The sequence below is a fragment of the Eriocheir sinensis genome, chromosome 61 (genome assembly GCF_024679095.1).
Source record: "Eriocheir sinensis breed Jianghai 21 chromosome 61, ASM2467909v1, whole genome shotgun sequence".
NCBI classification, from domain to species: domain Eukaryota; kingdom Metazoa; phylum Arthropoda; class Malacostraca; order Decapoda; family Varunidae; genus Eriocheir; species Eriocheir sinensis.
Window position 1 is genome coordinate 8,505,237 of NC_066569.1, and position 17,500 is coordinate 8,522,736.

Sequence of the window (17,500 nt, forward strand, 5' to 3'; positions counted from 1 at the left end):
TCATCTTTTCTCTTTTCTCACCTTCCTCTCTTTCTGCTCTGATATTTTTATATTCACAAGAAAAAGCAAACTTGGTGGTGAGCCTGAAGGAAGGCCTCTGCAGGCCGGACACCTTGAGGGTGTCGTATAGGGGCGGCGGCTGCCTCAGGAGGCACCGGCGGGTGGTGCTCCGAGGGGATAGCCGCGTGCGAGGCCGAGGGCGCCCTGAGCGTGCCGCTGGCCACGCTCAAGAAGAAGGCCGCCAGCCTTCTTTCACGCCAGGCTTCTTTCACGCCATTTGTCCTGAAACACATCGGGGGCCGCGCCGCCTCATCGCACCGGCGCCCGTTGCACCGCATGCTGGTGAAGGCGACGCTGGAGTCTGGGGCGTCACCGTGCAGCAAAGAGTGGAGGAAGTCGAGGTTATCGAGGAACCTCCCCAGAGTCATCGACCCCTTCAGCAGGGTCCTCCTGCCGGCGCTGCAGCGCAGCTGGACGGGACCGTCCAGCTGCGCTGCAGCGCTGCAGTGCTGTGAAGGCTGGACGGTCCCGTCCAGCTGCGCTGCAGCGCTGCAGTGCTGTGAAGGCTGGACGGGACCGTCCAGCTGCGCTGCAGCGCTGCAGTGCTGTGAAGGCTGGACGGGACCGTCCAGCTGCGCTGCAGCGCTGCAGTGCTGTGAAGGCTGGACGGGACCGTCCAGCTGCGCTGCAGCGCCGGCAGGAGGACCCTGCTGAAGGGGTCGATGACTCTGGGGAGGTTCCTCGATAATCTCGACTTCCTCCACTCTTTGCTGCACGGTGACGCCCCAGACTCAAGCGTCGCCTTCACCAGCATGCGGTGCAACGGGCGCCGGTGCGATGAGGCGGCGCGGCCCCCGATGTGTTTCAGGGCAAATGGCGTGAAAGAAGCCAACGCCTCCACCAAAGCCACAACTACCCCAGCAGGTGATGGCACTGACCTCACCAAGGCTTCAGGAACCCCAGCAGGTGATGGCACTGACCTCACCAAGGCTTCAGGAACCCCAGCAGGTGATGGCAGCGCCCCGACCCTTGCCTCAGGTGACAGGGTCGATGGTGTGGAGGAAGCCGGTGTGGTGGTGACCCCGGCCTCGAAGTGTGAGGTCAGTGCTGTGAGGGAACCCAGCGGCGTGGCCCCGGACTACACCAACCAGACTCCGCCGCCGGGAGGCCAAGAAGCCCAAAGTGAGCGCCCGGGACAGAGGCGCCGCGACTCCTGAGACACCCGGCGCGCCCTACACATGGGCGGACGCTTTTGTGGACTTCACGGCGATCTTTGTCGTCGTCGCGTCCGGCGCCCTGGCGTACTACACGTGCTGGTGAGGCGCCGCCACGCCCGCCCGGAGGTGTTGCTGGACACGGGCCATTGTATCCACCTCTTTCTACATCGCTATCTCCCTTACTGCTCTTGTGTGCACCATGTTTCTGGTCGCAATTTTGTCCCTCTCGAGAAAAGGCATCAGACGTGTGTGTATTAGAGTGTGTGTGTGTGTGTGTGTGTGTGTGTGCGTGTGTGTGTGTGTGTGCGTGTGTGTGTGTTGACAATTTGACAGCTACATATGATTCTCACCAGTATTGCACATCTGGTTCTCTCCATCCCTCCTTTTCTTTCCTCCTCCTTCTGTCTTATCCTCTCCCATCCTTCACCCCCTCTTTCTCCCTCTCCTCCTCCTCCTCCTTCATCTTAGGAGGAGGAGGAGGAGGAGGAGGAGGAGCAAGATGAGATCACGGAGGAAAGATAAATAGGAAGCGAAAAAAAAAGGAAGAGAGAGAGGAGGAGGTGGAAGACAAAGGAGGAGGAGGAGGAGGACAGAGGAGGAAGGAAAGTAAGAGGAAAGTTTTAAGAGGAAAATAAGGGAAATATTTCGATTACAACGAGAGAGAGAGAGAGAGAGAGAGAGAGAGAGAGAGAGAGAGAGGCGGTCTGTTAATTTGCATGTATATGGTATTTTATGCATAAATTCATATCCTGTTTGTCTGTCTGTCTGTGTGTCATTGTCTCTGTCTGTTAGGTAGTTGTTTTCCTCTCTCTCTCTCTCTCTCTCTCTCTCTCTCTCTCTCTCTCCTTCCTTCCTTTCTTCCTCCTCTTCTCCTTCCTTCCTTCCTCCTCTTCCTCCCTTCCTTCCCTTCCCCTCCTCTCCTCCTCCCTTCCTTTCCTTTTCCTCTTCCTCCCTTCCTTCCCTTCCCCTTCTCTCCTCCTCCCTTCCTTTCCTTCTCCTCTCCCTTCCTTCCCTTCCCCTCTTAACTCTTTCCTCTAGTCTTCCTTCATCCTTCCTTCTTCCTTCCACCCTTCTTATCCTCTCATCTCTCCCTGCATCAGAATCTCCTCCTCCTCCTCCTCCTCCTCCTCCTCCTCCTCCCTTAGTCATTCTCTTTTTGCATCGCTTCTCAGTAAAAAAAAATAGGAGGCTGAGAAGAAAGAGGAGGAGGAGGAGGAGGAGGAGGAGGAAGAGGAGCCTTAACTAGAGGATGATCAAGAAACAACTGTCATAAAAGAGGAAGTTATCATGGAAGAGGAGGAGGAAAAGGAGGAGGAGGAGGAGGACTAAAATTGAAAAAGAGTTAAACACGTACACGAAAACAAATTCTAAAAACGTTTTGGAGTGAATGAGGAGAGGAGGAAACATGTAAGCGTGTAAGAGCAGGCAGCGTACAGCCCGTTATCCCTTGTTGGGGGTGTCCGCGCTGCGTCGGTGGTGCGGTCAGTGCGGAACAGACCAAGGCACGCGACGGACGGGAGGGGACGACTACTGCACGAATGACACGACGAAGGGACGGTCAACACGATTACAAAAAGGGACAATCGTTCTGGCACTATCTATGTCTGCGGGAAGGTTCTTGCAGTGGCGGATGACCCGGTGCACGAAATAACTCCCTTCAGTGTCTATCGTGCGTGGTCTCCTCCTTCTAGTGTGAAAGGTTTGCCTGAGCGTTGTTTTGGCACTAACTATTTCAGCGGGAAGGTTGTTGCAGTGGCGGATGACTCTGTGCACGAAATAACTCCCTCCAGTGTCTATCGTGCGTGGTCTCCTCCTTCTAGTGTGAAAGGTTTGCCTGAGCGTTGTTTTGGCACTAACTATTTCTGCGGGAAGGTTGTTGCAGTGGAGAATGACTCAGTTCACGAAATAACTCCCTTCAGTGTCTATCGTGCGTGGTCTCCTCCTCCTAGTGTGAAAGGTTTGCCTGAGCGTTGTTTTGGCACTGACTATTTCAGCGGGAAGGTTGTTGCAGTGGAGGATGACTCAGTTCACGCAATGCCTCCCGCCGGTGTGTGTCGCGCGTGGCCTCGCGTGAAGTGTTGCCTGAGCGTTGTTTCTTGTTCTCGGGTTGATGTGTGGCGCATAACCTTTATCTCTTCCCTCCCTTTTCCTCTTCCTCCCTTCCTTCCCTTCCCCTCCGCTCCTCCCTTCCTTTCCTTCTCTTCCTTCCCCACTTAACTCTTTCCTCCAGTCTTCCTTCATCCTTCCACCCTTCTTATCCTCTCATCTCTCTCTGCATTAGAATCTCCTCCCCACTGAACTTGTTGAGACACGTGAAGACCCGCACGAAGACCCCGCGTGGACGACTTTTTCCTGACGTGACGAGGCGTACGCGAAAGCGCTGGAGTCGTTTCCAATACCGCAATGCCCTCAACAACGGTATAATTTCGGTAGGGTATCAATGTTTTCTTTCCAGTTCAGAATCAACAACGACGGTATCATATCGGTGGGGTATCAGTGTTCTCTTTGCAGTTCAGAATCTTAGTAATTAGAAACATGAACTGCACTGCGTATTCCAGGTGAGGTCTTACTAACGAGACATACAAGAACAACATCACTCCCGCCGTCTGACACTCAAAGCTCCTCGCCTTGAACCCGAGCACAGTGTTACTTTTTCTACAGGGAGACATCGAGTGGTGTGTGTGTGTGTGTGTGTGTGTGTGTGTGTGTGTGTGTGTGTGTTTCGAGTCACTGCTGATGGTGACCCCGAGAGCCGCAGTTTTGCCCTATCATGATACGCTTCGCCCTTTTTTTGCTTGTTTTTTTTGTTTGTTTTTATTGTGAACGCTTTCATATCAGCGAGTATTCAGATATTAAGAGACATTTTAGACATTATGACAATCCAGAGAGGAGGAGGAGGAGGAGGTGGAGGAGGAGGAGGAGGAGGCATTTGGGAGGTGGAGGAGGAGGAGGAGGCATTGGGGAGGTGGAGGGGGGTCCTGATCGATGCCTGGATAGAGAGAGGAGGAGGAAGAGGAGGAGGAGGAGGAGGAGGAGGAGGAGGAAGTCGTGGTGGTGGTGCCTAAAATACTTGACGTGAGGTAATGAATGAGGAAGAGTAAGAGGAGGAGGAGGAGGAGGAGGAGGAGGAGGAGGAGGAGGAGGAGGAGGATAGTCATTCACGGGGTACACTTACAATGCACTTATATTTTCCTCCTCCTTTTCCTCCATCTTTCCCTCCTTCCCTCCCTCTTTTTCCTCCATCTCTCCTCCCTCCATCCCTTCTCCATTTCCTCCGTTTCTTCTCCATCCTTCTCTTCCTCTTCCTTTTCCTCCATTCCCTTTCATCTCTATTCGTTCCTTTCTCTCTCTCTCTCTCTCTCCTCCATATATTTCTCTCCCTTCCTTCCTTCCTTCCTTGCTTAATTATCTTCCTTTCTTCCCTCTTTCCTCCTTTCTCCTTTTCTTCCTCTCTACTTTATTCTTTTATTTTCTCTCTTTCTTTCTCTTTTTTCTCTCCGTCTCTCCTCCCCTGTTTCCTCTCCTCCCTTCCCCACTATCTCAAGGGAGGGAGATGTCAGGACTCTCTCTCTCTCTCTCTCTCTCTCTCTCTCTCTCTCTCTCTCTCTCTCTCTCTCTCTCTCTCTCCTTCCTTATCTCGCTCAGATATATCTCATCTTCCCACGCAGAGGAGGAGGAGGAGGAAGAGGAGGAGGAGGAGGAGGAGGAGGAGGAGGAGGAGGAGGAGGAGGAGGAGGTTGTTTTGGTAATAGGCTCGGTGGTGAAGGGAATGAGGATGCTGAGAGAGAGAGAGAGAGAGAGAGAGAGAGAGAGAGAGAGAGAGAGAGAGAGAGAGAGAGAGAGAGAGAGAGAGAGAGAGAGAGAGAGAGAGAGAGAGAGAGAGAGAGTAGGATGGAAACTGGAACCTGGAAACTGGAAGGAGGAGAGAGAGAGAGAGAGAGAGAGAGAGAGAGAGAGAGAGAGAGAGAGAGAGAGAGAGAGAGAGAGAGAGAGAGAGTAGTGGGGAAGAGGATGTTGGCGAGGACGGACGTGTCGCCTCTCTCTCTCTTCAACACCACACACCACCACCACCATCACCTCCACCACCACCACAACTACCTCTACCACTACTTCTACTACTACTACTACTACCTCCACTGCCATTGTTCCTCCACTAACTCTACTCCTCTACCTCTTCCACCTCCTCCTCTTCCTTCCTCTTCATTACCCTCTTCTTTGCTCACCACCACCATCACCACCACCACTACTACTACTACTACTACTACTACTACTACTACTACTACTACTACCAAGTCACTACTACCACAACCTCAACCACCACCTCCACCACCACTACTACTATTACTACTGTTACTACTACTACTACTACAATCCCACTGCTAAACACACACACATACACACACATACATACATTCATACATACAGACAGGTGATTTTCAAGGTGTTGTGTGCGTTTTTTGTGTATGTGTGTGTACGTGTTTGTGCAGTCATGACCACCATTACCACCACCACAACAATAGAAAATAATAGAAGAGAAAATAGGAATAGATAAAATGGAAGAAAAGAGAAAGAGGAAGAGTGGAAGTATTGACAATAATAACAATGATTAATGTGGTTAGTGAAAGGGAAAGTGGAGAGTGGAATGAGTAATGATGATGATGATGATGATAATGATGAAAAAAAATAGTGTTACATGATATAGATGGAACAGCAGAAAAGGAAGGAATTTAATAGAGAAAGAAAGAAAAGAAAGAAAAAAAAAACAGACAGAGTTGGTGATGGATGGTGACGGATTGTGATAAACGTAAACAAACACACGAACAAACACTGCAATGCACGAACGAGCAAAACAAACAAACAAGCAAACAGAGAGGGAAAAGTGCAACACAAACACTGGGAAGGAAAGTTAAACAAAACAGAAACAGGAAAAAAAAATATATAAAAAAAGTGATCGTGTGTGTGTGTGTGTGTGTGTGTGTGTGTGTGTGTGTGTGTTTTAAAATGACATTGTACTTAACTAGGCCTTCCGTGTGTGTGTGTGTGTGTGTGTGTGTGTGTGTGTGTGTGTGTGTGTGTGTGTGTGTATTAAAGCCCACCTATCTCCTCCATGTGTGTGTGTGTGAGAGAGAGAGAGAGAGAGAGAGAGAGAGAGAGAGAGAGAGAGAGAGAGAGAGAGAGAGAGAGAGAGAGAGAGAGAGAGAGAGAGAGAGAGAGAGAGAGAGAGAGAGAGAGAGAGAGAGGTAAACAGAGAGAAGTTTGTGAGTGTTTTTTTTTTTTTGTTTGTTTACGAGAAAAAAAACGTAAAAGAAAAATGGGGAAAAGTTAGACGGAGAAGGAAAGAAGGAAAAGAAGGAGGAAAAGAGAGAGAGATAAAAGAGGAAGAGGGAAAATTGACGAAAGGAAGAAACAGGAGAGAAATAGAAGAGAAAGAATTAAAGGAAGGGAAGATAAAAGAATAGAGGGAAAGAGAGGGAAGGAAACAAGAGGAATATAAAACAGTGGAATCAAAAAGAGAAGAAAAAGAGGAAGAGGAGGACATGAAAGAGTAAATAAAGAAAGAAAGAGAGGGAAGGAAACAAGAGGAATAGAAAACAGTGGAAGAAAGGAGAAGAAAAAGAGGAAGAGGAGGACATGAAAGAGTGAATAAAGAAAGAAAGAGAGGGAAGGAAACAAGAGGAACAGAAAACAGTGGAAGAAAGGAAAAAGAAAAAGAGGAAAAGGAGGAGGAAAACCGGTGATGCGTGAGAGGGAAAAGAAGAAGAAAAGGGAAAAAAAGAGAGAAGGAAAGATAGAAAGACAGAAAAAAAACAAAAAGAGGAGAAAAACATAGAAATAAAAGATGAATGGGAAAATAATGGATAAAGAAGAAGAAGAGAAGAAAAAGCCTGGAAACAAAATGAGAAATAAAAAAGGAAGAAAAGGAAAAAGACAAAAAAAAAAGGAAAATTATGAAGAAAATTTAAATGAAAAAATAATTAACGATACAAAACAAAACAAAAAAAAAGATAAAAATGAGGAGAAAAACAATGAAATAAAAGATGAAGAGAGGGAAAAAAAATGAAGATGTAAATAAAAGGAAATAGAAGAGAAAGAGGAGAAAAAAAAGCTCGAAATAAAATGAGAAAAAAAAGGAAGAAGAGGAGGAAAAAAAGACCAAAAAAAAAAAAGAGGAAATTATGAGCAAAATGTAAATGAAAAAGTAATTAACCGAACAAGGCAAAAAAAAAAAAAGAGTTGGAAAAAAATATAATGAAAAATAAAATAAAATAATGACAGAAATAAAAGAGAAAGTAACGAAAAAAACTTAATAAAAAAGAGAATAGTAAAAATAAATATGATAAAGAATTAAACAGAGGGAAGAAAAGAGGAAGAGAAAATATGATAAAGAAGGAAAGGACATAAAGGAGAATGAAAGAAATGAAAAACAAAATAAGAAAAAAAAGAATAAAACAAAATGAAATAAACAGAGAAATGGGAAAAGGAATAAAGCAAAATGAAATAAACAGAGAAATGGGAAAAGGGGAAATAAATAAAACAGAGGAAAGAATAGAGGAAGAAAGGAAAATATGATAAAAGAAGGAAAGGACGTAGAGGAGATTGAAGGAGAAAAGAAAAACAGCGGATAAGAAAAAGGAATAAAGCAAAATGAAATAAACAGAGAAATGGGAAAAGGGGAAAGAAATAAAACACAGGAAAGAATAGAGGAAGAAGGGAAAATATGATAAAAGGAGGAAATTACGTAGAGGAGATTGAAGGAGAAAAGAAAAACAGCAGATAAGAAAAAGGAATAAAGCAAAATGAAATAATAAAATAATAAATAATAAAAGAGAAAATAAAGAGAAATGAAGGAGAAAGGGACAAACTATGATAAAAAAGGAGGAAAATAAAGAGAAATAAAGGAGAAAAGGACAAACTATGATGAAAAATGAGGAAAATAAAAGAGGAAAAGAAGGGAGGAAGGGAAAAGATTAAGGAAAGGAGAATAAATTAGAAATATAAACACAAATAAAGGAGAAAGGTATAAACTATGATAAAAAAAGAAAATAAAAGAGGAAAATAAAGGAGGAAAGGAAAAACATTAAGGAAAAGAGGGAGAAAAAAAAAAGAAAGCTCATTATGATAAAAAAATAGAAATGATAATGAAGTTGAAATTAGATTAACTTGTAATTAACAAAAACGGAAAATAAATCAATAAAAAATAAGAGGAAGAGGAAGAAGTTGCAATAAATAAAAGGGACTAAGAGAGAGAAAGAAGAAAGTGGGGAAAAATAAGATAAATAGAGAATGAGGAAAAACTGGAAATAAAGAAAAGGAGAATTAAAGAGGAAGAGGAAAACGTAGAAATTAATTAAAGGAAAGAAAGGGAAAAGAGGAAAAAAAGCAAGAACATAAAAGAGGAAGAGAAAAGAGTAAGAAGAAATAAGAGGAAAAAAATTAAAATAAAAATAAACATAGAAGAGAAAAAAAGGGAAAAAAGGAAATAATAAAAAAGAGAAAGAAAAAAATATCAAAAAGGAAGAAAAATAAATAAAAACAAAAGAAGGGAAATAAAGGAGAGAGAAAAAAGAGGAAATAAACTAAAATAAATAAAAGTGAAAAGGAGAAAAAGTGGGAAAATAATAAATACAAGGAAGAGGAAAAAATGTCAAAAAAGAAAAGAAAAAAATAAATAAACGAAGGGAAATAAAGGAGAGAGGAGGAAAAAAGGGGAAGAAACAAAAGGAAATAAAGAAGAAAATGAGAAAAAGTAGGAAAATAAATAAAAACAAAGAAAGAGGAAAAATATCAAAAAGGAAGAGAAAAAAAATAAATAAACGAAGGGAAATAAAGGAGAGAGGAGGAAAAAAGGGGAAGAAACAAAAGGAAATAAAGAAGAAAAAAGGAGAAAAAGTGGGAAAATAAATAAAAACAAAGAAGAGGAAAAATATCAAAAAGAAAGAGAAAAAAGAAATAAACGAAGGGAAATAAAGGAGAGGAAAAAAAAGGGAAATAAAATAACTTAAAAGAGAAACAAATAAATATAGGAAGTGGAAATAGAAGAGGAAGAGGAAAAAGAGAAAATGAATAAAAAGGAAAGAGGAAAAATGATCAAACAAATGAAATGAGGAAATAATCAACAAAATGCAAAACGAAGGGAAAGAAAAAAAAGTAGAAAGGAAAAAAGAATAAATGAAAATAAAAATGAGGAGAGGAAAAAGTGTAAATGTTCGTGCGTGCGTGTGTGTGTGTGTGTGTGTGTGTGTGTGTGTGTGTGTGTGTGTGCGTGTGTGTGTGTATTTGGTCCCAGAGGGCGTGTAATTTTTCCCTCCTCTCCTGTCGACATAAAAAGACGTACATGTTTGTGTGTATGTGTGTGTGTGTGTGTGTGTGTGTGTGTGTGTGTGTGTGTGTGTGTGTGTGTGTGTGTGTGTGTTCAAGGGGAGTTAGTGTTTCGATAGAGAGAGAGAGAGAGAGAGAGAGAGAGAGAGAGAGAGAGAGAGAGAGAGAGAGAGAGAGAGAGAGAGAGAGAGAGAGAGAGAGAGAGAGAGAGAGAGAGAGGTAAACGAAGGGATTAAATGAAGGGAAGGAAATAAAAGGAGAGGAAATAGGAAGAGGAAGAAGAGGAGGAGGAAGAAGAGGAGGAGGAGGAGGAGGAGGATTAAGGAAGGGATGAGAGGTTTGGTAATGGAGGAAAGAGAGAGAGAGAGAGAGAGAGAGAGAGAGAGAGAGAGAGAGAGAGAGAGAGAGAGAGAGAGAGAGAGAGAGAGAGAGAGGGAAAATGACGGGACAGAGAGGGAAGCAAGACTAGTTAATTAAGGAGGAGGAGGAGGAGGAGGAGGAGGAGGAGGAGGAGGAGGAGCTGCATGTATTTACTATCAAGGAACCGGAAAGGGGGGAATTGAGGAGAAGGGGGAGGAAGAGGAGGAGGAGGAGGAAGAGGAGGAGGAGGAGGAGGAGGAGGAGGAGGAGGTGTATTTGCTATAGAAACACAGGAAGATGGGATTAGGTATAGGAGGAGGAGGAGGAGGAGGAAGAGGAAGAGGAAGAGGAAGAGGAAGAGGTAAAGGAAGGAAAGGAGTAGAAGAAAGCAGATCAAGAAGAAGAAGAAGAAGAAGAAGAAGAAGAAGAAGAAGAAGAAGAAGAAGAAGAAGAAGAAGAAGAGAAAGAACAACAACAACAACGATAATAATAATAATAAAAAAATTATTACGAAAAAGAATAAAAAAATAAATGAAAAAGGAACAAGATTAAGAGGAAAAGGAAGAAGGGAAAGAAGAAGAAAATAAGAAGAACAAGAGGAAAAGGAGTAAAAAGAAAGAAAATTCGAAATAGGAAAAAGAAAACGAGAAAATAAAATAAAAGAAGGAAAATCAATAAAAACAATAATAAAAAAGAGAAATACCAAGAAGAAAAGAAGAGGAGGAGCAAGAACAAGGAGAAGAAGACGAAGAAGAAGAAGAAGAAGCACAGGAAGAGGAAGCCACAAGAAGAGGAGGAGGAGGCGCACGAAGACAGGTGGCATGTTACACAAAACCTATTGGCTGTTAACGAGGCTGTCTACCTGAGCACCTGACGCGACCCTCCCGCCCCACCTGTTGCCGCCTCGACCCGGACTGGAGAGGGAGGGGTAGACACGGACAGGGAGAGGTAGAGAGGAAGGAGAGGTAGACGGGAACAGGGAGAGGTAAACAGGAATGAGAGGTAGACAGGAACAGGGAGAGGTAAACAGGAAGGACAGGTAGACAGGAACAGGGAGAGGTAGACAGGAACAGGGAGAGGTAAACAGGAATGAGAGGTAGACAGGAACAGGGAGAGGTAGACAGGAACATGGAGAGGTAGACAGGAACAGGGAGAGATTGACAGGAACAGGGAGAGGTAGACAGGAACAGGGAGAGGTAGACAGGAACGGAGAGGGAGAGGTAGACAGGAAGGAGAGCTAGAGAGGAAGGAGAGGTAGACAGGAACAGGGAGAGATAGACAGGAACAGGGAGAGGTAGACAGGAACAGGGAAAGGTAGACAGGAACAGGGAGAGGTAGACAGGAACAGGGAAAGGTAGACAGGAACAGGGAGAGGTAAACAGGAAGGAGAGGTAGACAGGAAGGAGAGGTAGACAGGAAGGAGAGGTAGACAGGAACAGGGAGAGGTAGACAGGAACAGGGAGAGGTAGACAGCAAGAAGGAAGAGAAAGACAGCAAACAGCAAGATAGAACAAAAGGAAATATAAAAAGCAAACAAGTAAAGAGAAAATTAAGATCAAACAGGAAAAGATAGATAAGAAAATAAATATAGAAAGCAAGATAGGAAGGAAACAGGAAAAGGGAAACATTCAAACAGTCAATCCGTCAATCATTTGGGTGACTTGCCTCGGCCACCCTACGACGTCAAGTTTGGGGGTCCTTTCGGGTGAGTCTCCATGCAGGCCCCCTCCCTTCCTGAGTACCTCCCGGCAGGATCTATAGGGCAGGGTCGGCTCTTGGGCAGCGTGCCACGTGCCCGTATAGCCGGAGTTGGCGTTGACGGACTATGCAGGTCATATATGTCGAATCAGTCTCGTGCACGGAGTAGTCGCCAGTTTAACACCAAGGTCGAGATTATAAAACACTTTCGCTTTTCACATCAGCTATTTCTAAAGGTCAAAGGTGGGGTCAGTCGGGTTCTAGTGAGTGTTTCTTCAGGTTCATGGTACAGAAGAAGGATCAGACTACCACCAGGGTCATAAAACTACCCCTGGAAATGCCCACAACTCCTACGAAAGCCTTGTCTAATTTGTGTTTTTGGGCGGCGAAATGTCTTATGATACGACCCAGTCTTTCCAGCGATATCCCGTGATTCTGTGTAGACATTTACTACCAAAGGCACCGGTCCTCCCGAAACTGACCTCTCTCTCGCCCACCTCTTTTGATTCTCTTTATAGGAGCAGGGAGTAGCGGGCTTTTTTTTTATCATTGTTTCCTTTTTTTGTGTGCCCTTGAGCTGTCTCCTTTGTTGTGAAAAAAAAAATATAAAAAACCCCGCCTCTCCAAGACCCCGGTTAGTGTCCACATCTTACAGCCACAGAGTCAGACAGGGAGCACAAGAAGATTCGGATCGTTGTCCTGCACCGGTATCCAGAACGCTGGGCGACGTCGTAACACCGCGGGGCAGGACAATCCGCCGTAAGACTCCCTGACAAGGATGAAAGGATAGCAAGAAGACAGGAAAGGAGAAAGGGCAACGAAAGAGGAAAATATAAAAAAAAGCAAACAGGAATAAATAAAGAAGAAAATCTCACGAAAAACAGTAAAAACAGGAAAAAGGAGATATGATAAACGAAGCTGTAGAGGAAAATAAAAAAAAGCAAACAGGAATAAATAAAGAAGAAAATCTCACGAAAAACATAACAATAGGAAAAGGGAGACACGATAAACGAAACTTGAGGAAAATAAAATAAAAAAATAGTAAAAAAAAAATCAAATCTATTCCTCGTTATTTTCATGAAGACGCGATGAGGAGGGTAATGGAAGCAGAGGAAGGAGGAGGATAACAGGAGGAAGAAGAAAGGGAAGGGAAAATGAAGGAAAAAGAAAACATAGAAAGGAAGAGAGAACGAGGAGGAGGAGGAGGAGAAACGAAGGTGATTAAAGAGGAAAGAGGAGATTAGGAGATATTGCTAAGGGAGAGGGAAGGAAAGAGGAGAGGGAAAATATTAGAGGAAGAGGAAGAGAAAGGACGAGAAAGGAGAAGGAAGGAAAAACAGAGGAGAAAAAAAGGAAAGAGGAAAGCGAAAATATAAGAGGAAGAGGAAGAGAAAGGACGGGAAAGGAGAAGGAAGGAAAAAAAGGAGAAAAAGAGGAAAGCGAAAATATAAGAGGAAGAGAAAGGAAAGGACGAGAAAGGAGAAGGAAGGAAAAACAGAGGAGAAAAAAAGAGAGGAAGAGGAAGAAAAAGAAATAGAAATAAAGAGGAGGAGGAAGGAAAAGGAGGAGAAAGAGAAAGAAAGAGGAGGAGGAAGGAGAAAAGAGGAGAAAGAAAAGGAGAGGAGGAGGGAGGGAAAAAGAGGAGAAAGAGAGAGAGGAGGAGGAAGAAGGAAAAGGAGAAGAAATAGAAGGGAAGAGAATGAAGGAAAAAGACACGAAAAAGTAAAAAAAAAATGAGAGAAAGAAACTGAAAGAGAAGAAAGAAAGGAAAAGAGGAGAAAGAGAAGGAAAAAGGAGGGGAAAAAAGAGGAAAAAAGTAAGGAAAGGAGGAGGAGGAAGGAAAAAGAAAAAAAAGGAAAGAAAGAAGAGGAAGAAAAAGGGAGGCGAAAGAAAAGGAGAAAGAAGGAAGAAGGAAAATATAAAAAGGAAAGGAAGGAGAAAGGAAACTGAAGGAAAGGAGGAAGATTTACGATGAATAGGAAGCGATTGGAGAGAGAGAGAGAGAGAGAGAGAGAGAGAGAGAGAGAGAGAGAGAGAGAGAGAGAGAGAGAGAGAGAGAGAGAGAGAGAGAGACAATGGTGAGTAACCTGCCTAATGAAACACCTGTGTCACCTTAATTAGCAAAGTTAAGACTGGCGATCAGGTGGAGGAGGAGGAGGAGGAGGAGGAGGAGGAGGAGGAGGAGGGAGGGATTGAGGAAGAGGTCAAGACACACGAATCTATTTTTCTTCCTCCTCCTCCTCCTCCTCCTCCTCCTCCTCCCTCCTGTTGGACCACTAAGATGAGAGGAAGAGGGAAGGGGAGGGGAAGAGGACGTGATCAGGTGAACCGAGGTGATGAGAGGAAGCGACAGGTGCGAGGAGGAGGAGGAGGAAGAGGAGGAGAAGGAGGAGGAGGAGGGGATGGATGTGGAGGAGGAGGAGGTGGGTGGAAGTGGAGTTAGGGAGAACATCTAGATGGAGTAGGGATGGTATTAGATGAGAGAGTGGAAGGAGGAGGAGGGGAGGAGGAGGAGGAGGAGGAGAAGGAGGAGGAGGAGGAGGAGGAGGAGGGTGGAGGGAGGAAATGGAGGTAAGGGAGAAGAGATAGATGGAGTAGGGATGATATTAGATGAGAGAGTGGAGGGAGGAGGAGGAGGAGGAGGAGGAGAAGGAGAAGGAGGAGGAGGAGGAGGAGGAGGAGGAGGAGGAGGAGGGGGGAGGGAGGAAATGGAGGTAAGGGAGAAGAGATAGATGGAGTAGGGATGATATTAGATGAGAGAGTGGAGGGAGGAGGAGGAGGAGGAGAGGAGGAGGAGGAGGAGGAGGAGGAGGAGGAGGAGGAGGAGGGTTAAGTAATTAGGTTGGGTGAGGTGTGGCTGAGGCAAGGTTAATTAAGGTGAGTTTGGGCTAATTGCGTGGACAGGTGAGATTGACGAGGCTGCTGTTTTCTTCCTCTTTCAAGGTGAGGGGTTGAGAGGGCCTCGGTGTGCCTTAAGGACGGGGGTTTCGTATTTCACTCAAGACATTTAAATATTGGAGTTTCTCTTTAAAAATTACACAGCATATGAAGGACGCCACATATACTCTACACACCGAGTTACACGCCGATTCATTTGTCATATCTTTTTTGATTAATTTTTAAATCGCGTCGTTTTTATCAATGTTTGGTACGCTATATTGCAACTATTTTTTGTACAATGTAGTTCATATATTTTTGGTATTTCAAGACACTTTCGCTTCTCACTTCAACTATTTCTAAAGGTAAAAAAAAGGGGATCAGTCAGGTTTTAATAAGTTTTTTTTTTAGGCTCAGGGTACAGAAGAAGAGGCAAACTACCACCAGGGTCATAAAACTACTCATGGAAATGCCCACAACTCCTACGAATGCCTTGTCAAATATGTGTTCTTGGGCTGCGATATGTCTGATTATAGGTCCCTTAGTAAGTTAGAATGTTGAAGTCAAGGAAATAAGTTGTTTGATAGGAAAGCTTTATGAGGTTATGGTATTGTCGCTGGGGATATTTTCTGAAGAAGTTATTTTCATTCCTATATTTCGTTGTATTTATCGCTGTATATAAACATTCCTTGCAAGTTCAAAGTATTACAGGAAGTTATCTATAAATGATCTCCTTTCCTGCAGTGTCCCCTTTAAAATAAGACTTCGTGCAGTGAGTTCAGACAAGAAAATGCTGAAGTTATGTCAAAATTCAAACCCCAAAAAGTGAAAAAAAAAAAAATATCGAGAAAACGCGGGTCAAAATTGTCAGCGTTGAGCTACAGTCCTTGTCAAGTATTACCATATCTAGTGTGTGATTAATTGATCCTGACTTTAACCTGAACCTAACTCAATCAGGATCATTAATTTTGGGTCCTTATCTGCTGTGCCCAAAATGCTATACCCTGGTCCTTAAGGGGGGGTTAAGGGTAAGGGGACCGGTGTGAAAGGTGTTGAAATATTAAATGGTGACGGGGAGAAAAACGTAGAGGAAGAGAAGAATAGCAAGGAAGGAATAGGAGGAGGAGAAGGAGGAGGAGGAGGATGAAAGGAAGGGAAAGGGGGAAGTATTTTTGATAAGAGGAAGTGGAGGAAAACGGCAAAGGAAGAGGAGGATGAGGGGGATATTTTTAGAACCAGAAGTGGACAAGAAGAGGAAAATAAAGAAGAAAGAGGAAGAGGAGGAGGAGGAGGAGAGAGGGAAGGAAGAGTGGAAAGTTTTATAAGAAGAGAAGAAAAAGAGTAAAGAAAGGAAAAGAAAGAAAAGAATATCAAAAGGGAAAAGGAGGAAAAGACAAATGGAGGAGGAGAGGAAAAGAAAGAGAAGGAAAACAAAAGTGAAAAGGAAGGAAGGAAAAATGCAGATGAAGAGGAAAAGAAAGAAAAGAAAAACAAAAGAGAAAAGGAGGGAAGGAAAAATGGAGAAGAGGAAAAGAAAGAAGGAAAACAAATGGGAAAAGGAGGAGAAAGGGAAGGAAAAGGGGGAAGGATCTTAAGAACAGGAAAGGAAGTGGAAGAGAGTAAAAGGATAAAGAGGGAAAAGGGAAAATGATCATTGGAAAAAGAAAGGAAAATAATGAAAGAATGAAAAAAAGGGAAAAGTATAGAATGACAACGAAGGAGGAGGAAAAGAGGGAAGGAAAAGGGGAAAGAATCAGGAACAAGAACGGACAAGAAGGAAAAAAGAAGAAAATGACAAAGAAAGAGGAGGATAGAGGGAGGAAAAAGGAAAGGATTAAAAGGAAAAAAAAAAGTACTATGTCACGATTAAAGGAGAAAGGACGAAAGGAAAGGAAAGGAAATGGGAGGAAATGAAAGACTAAAGAAAATGAAATAAAATGAAATGAAAGGAAGGAAGGAAAGGAAAGGAAAGGAAAGGAGAGAGAGAGAGAGAGAGAGAGAGAGAGAGAGAGAGAGAGAGAGAGAGAGAGAGAGAGAGAGAGAGAGAGAGAGAGAGAGAGAGAGAGAGAGAGAGAGAGAGAGAGAGAGAGAAATGATAGGAAAGAGAAGAGAAAAGGGAAGAAAAAAATTAATGATGTTCTGAAAGGGATGTTAAAATGAAGATATTTGAAGAGATAATGCAATATTGTGATCCTGAAACTCGTCTATAAGGGAAACATCTCAAGGAATATAGGCTGACATGTAAAAAAAAAAGGGGGGGGGGGGTAACTGATTAGAAGAGCTTGGTGAGGTAAAACAATGCAAAAAATAAGGCTCTCGGGGTGGGTATGCTCAGACGCTTCCACCTCTCATGTCAGCTATTCTCAAAGGCTAAAATGGAGTTTAATCGGGTTTTCAAGGGTGTTTTTTACGTTTAAGGTTCAGAAGAGGGGTCAAACTACCACCAGGGTCATAAATGTACCTCTGGAAATGCCCAATACCCCTTCAAAAACCCTGTCAAATGTGAGTATGTAAGCGGCGAAGCGTTTGAGAATATGGTCCCGGGAGTCTAACCTCGGCTCTCCATCATGCCACGCTGCACGCCGACCACACAGCCACCGCCTCCCCGGGTCAGCTTTCGTTAGGCTCGCTGGGAAGAATGCGAAAGATAAGCTGCCTCAACGATATATGAAGAGGGATTTCAGGACGTGTGGTTTGGTGAGGCCAGATTAGATATTTATAGGTCAGATTGGGTTTGGCTCGACGTTCCCAGATTGTTGTACTCAGTCAGTCTCATGCTGTACGATTTCTGACCCCAGGATAGGTTAGATGAATATAGGATTGGTTAGATAGGTTAGGTTATGTTAGCTTAGCCATTGGGTAGGTAAAGGATAGGTTAGGTTAGATTTGGTTAGATGAAGATGGGATTGGTTTGATTAGGTTAGATAGCTTAGGTTAGGTTAGCTTAGGGATAGGTTAGGTTAGGGATAGGTTATGTTAGATTTGGTTGGATGAATATAGGATTGGTTAGATTAGGTTAGATAGGTTAG

The 17,500-nt window shown here is 43.8% G+C and overlaps 1 protein-coding gene and 2 long non-coding RNA genes across 18 annotated transcripts in view; all 3 read left to right on the forward strand.

Moving 5' to 3' along the window:
* The first annotated feature begins 728 nt into the window (after positions 1-728).
* Positions 729-1,382, forward strand: LOC126986343 (uncharacterized). The gene is made up of 2 exons (XM_050842396.1): positions 729-924; positions 967-1,382. The coding sequence occupies exons 1-2, from the start codon at positions 813-815 to the stop codon at positions 1,215-1,217; spliced, it is 363 nt and encodes a 120-aa protein (XP_050698353.1). The 5' UTR covers positions 729-812; the 3' UTR covers positions 1,218-1,382.
* An 8,927-nt stretch (positions 1,383-10,309) lies between these two features.
* Positions 10,310-13,582, forward strand: LOC126986346 (uncharacterized). Of its 6 annotated transcripts, none has more exons than XR_007739606.1 (4): positions 10,310-10,861; positions 10,936-11,092; positions 11,211-11,287; positions 11,322-13,582. It is a non-coding gene; the product is annotated as an uncharacterized LOC126986346 (long non-coding RNA). The 6 variants fall into 6 exon arrangements; XR_007739608.1 differs by having other exon boundaries at positions 10,936-10,992; positions 11,151-11,287; XR_007739610.1 differs by having other exon boundaries at positions 10,956-11,092.
* Positions 13,583-16,564: 2,982 nt separating this feature from the next.
* The window catches only part of LOC126986345 (uncharacterized), a 2,850-nt gene continuing 1,914 nt past the window's right edge, over positions 16,565-17,500 (forward strand). For 9 of the 11 annotated variants that reach the window (XR_007739593.1, XR_007739602.1, XR_007739598.1 and 6 more), the window contains exon 1: positions 16,565-17,425. This is a non-coding gene — a long non-coding RNA (uncharacterized LOC126986345). The remainder of the gene's footprint in view (positions 17,426-17,500) is intronic. The other 2 variants (XR_007739597.1, XR_007739604.1) reach the window with 2 other exon arrangements.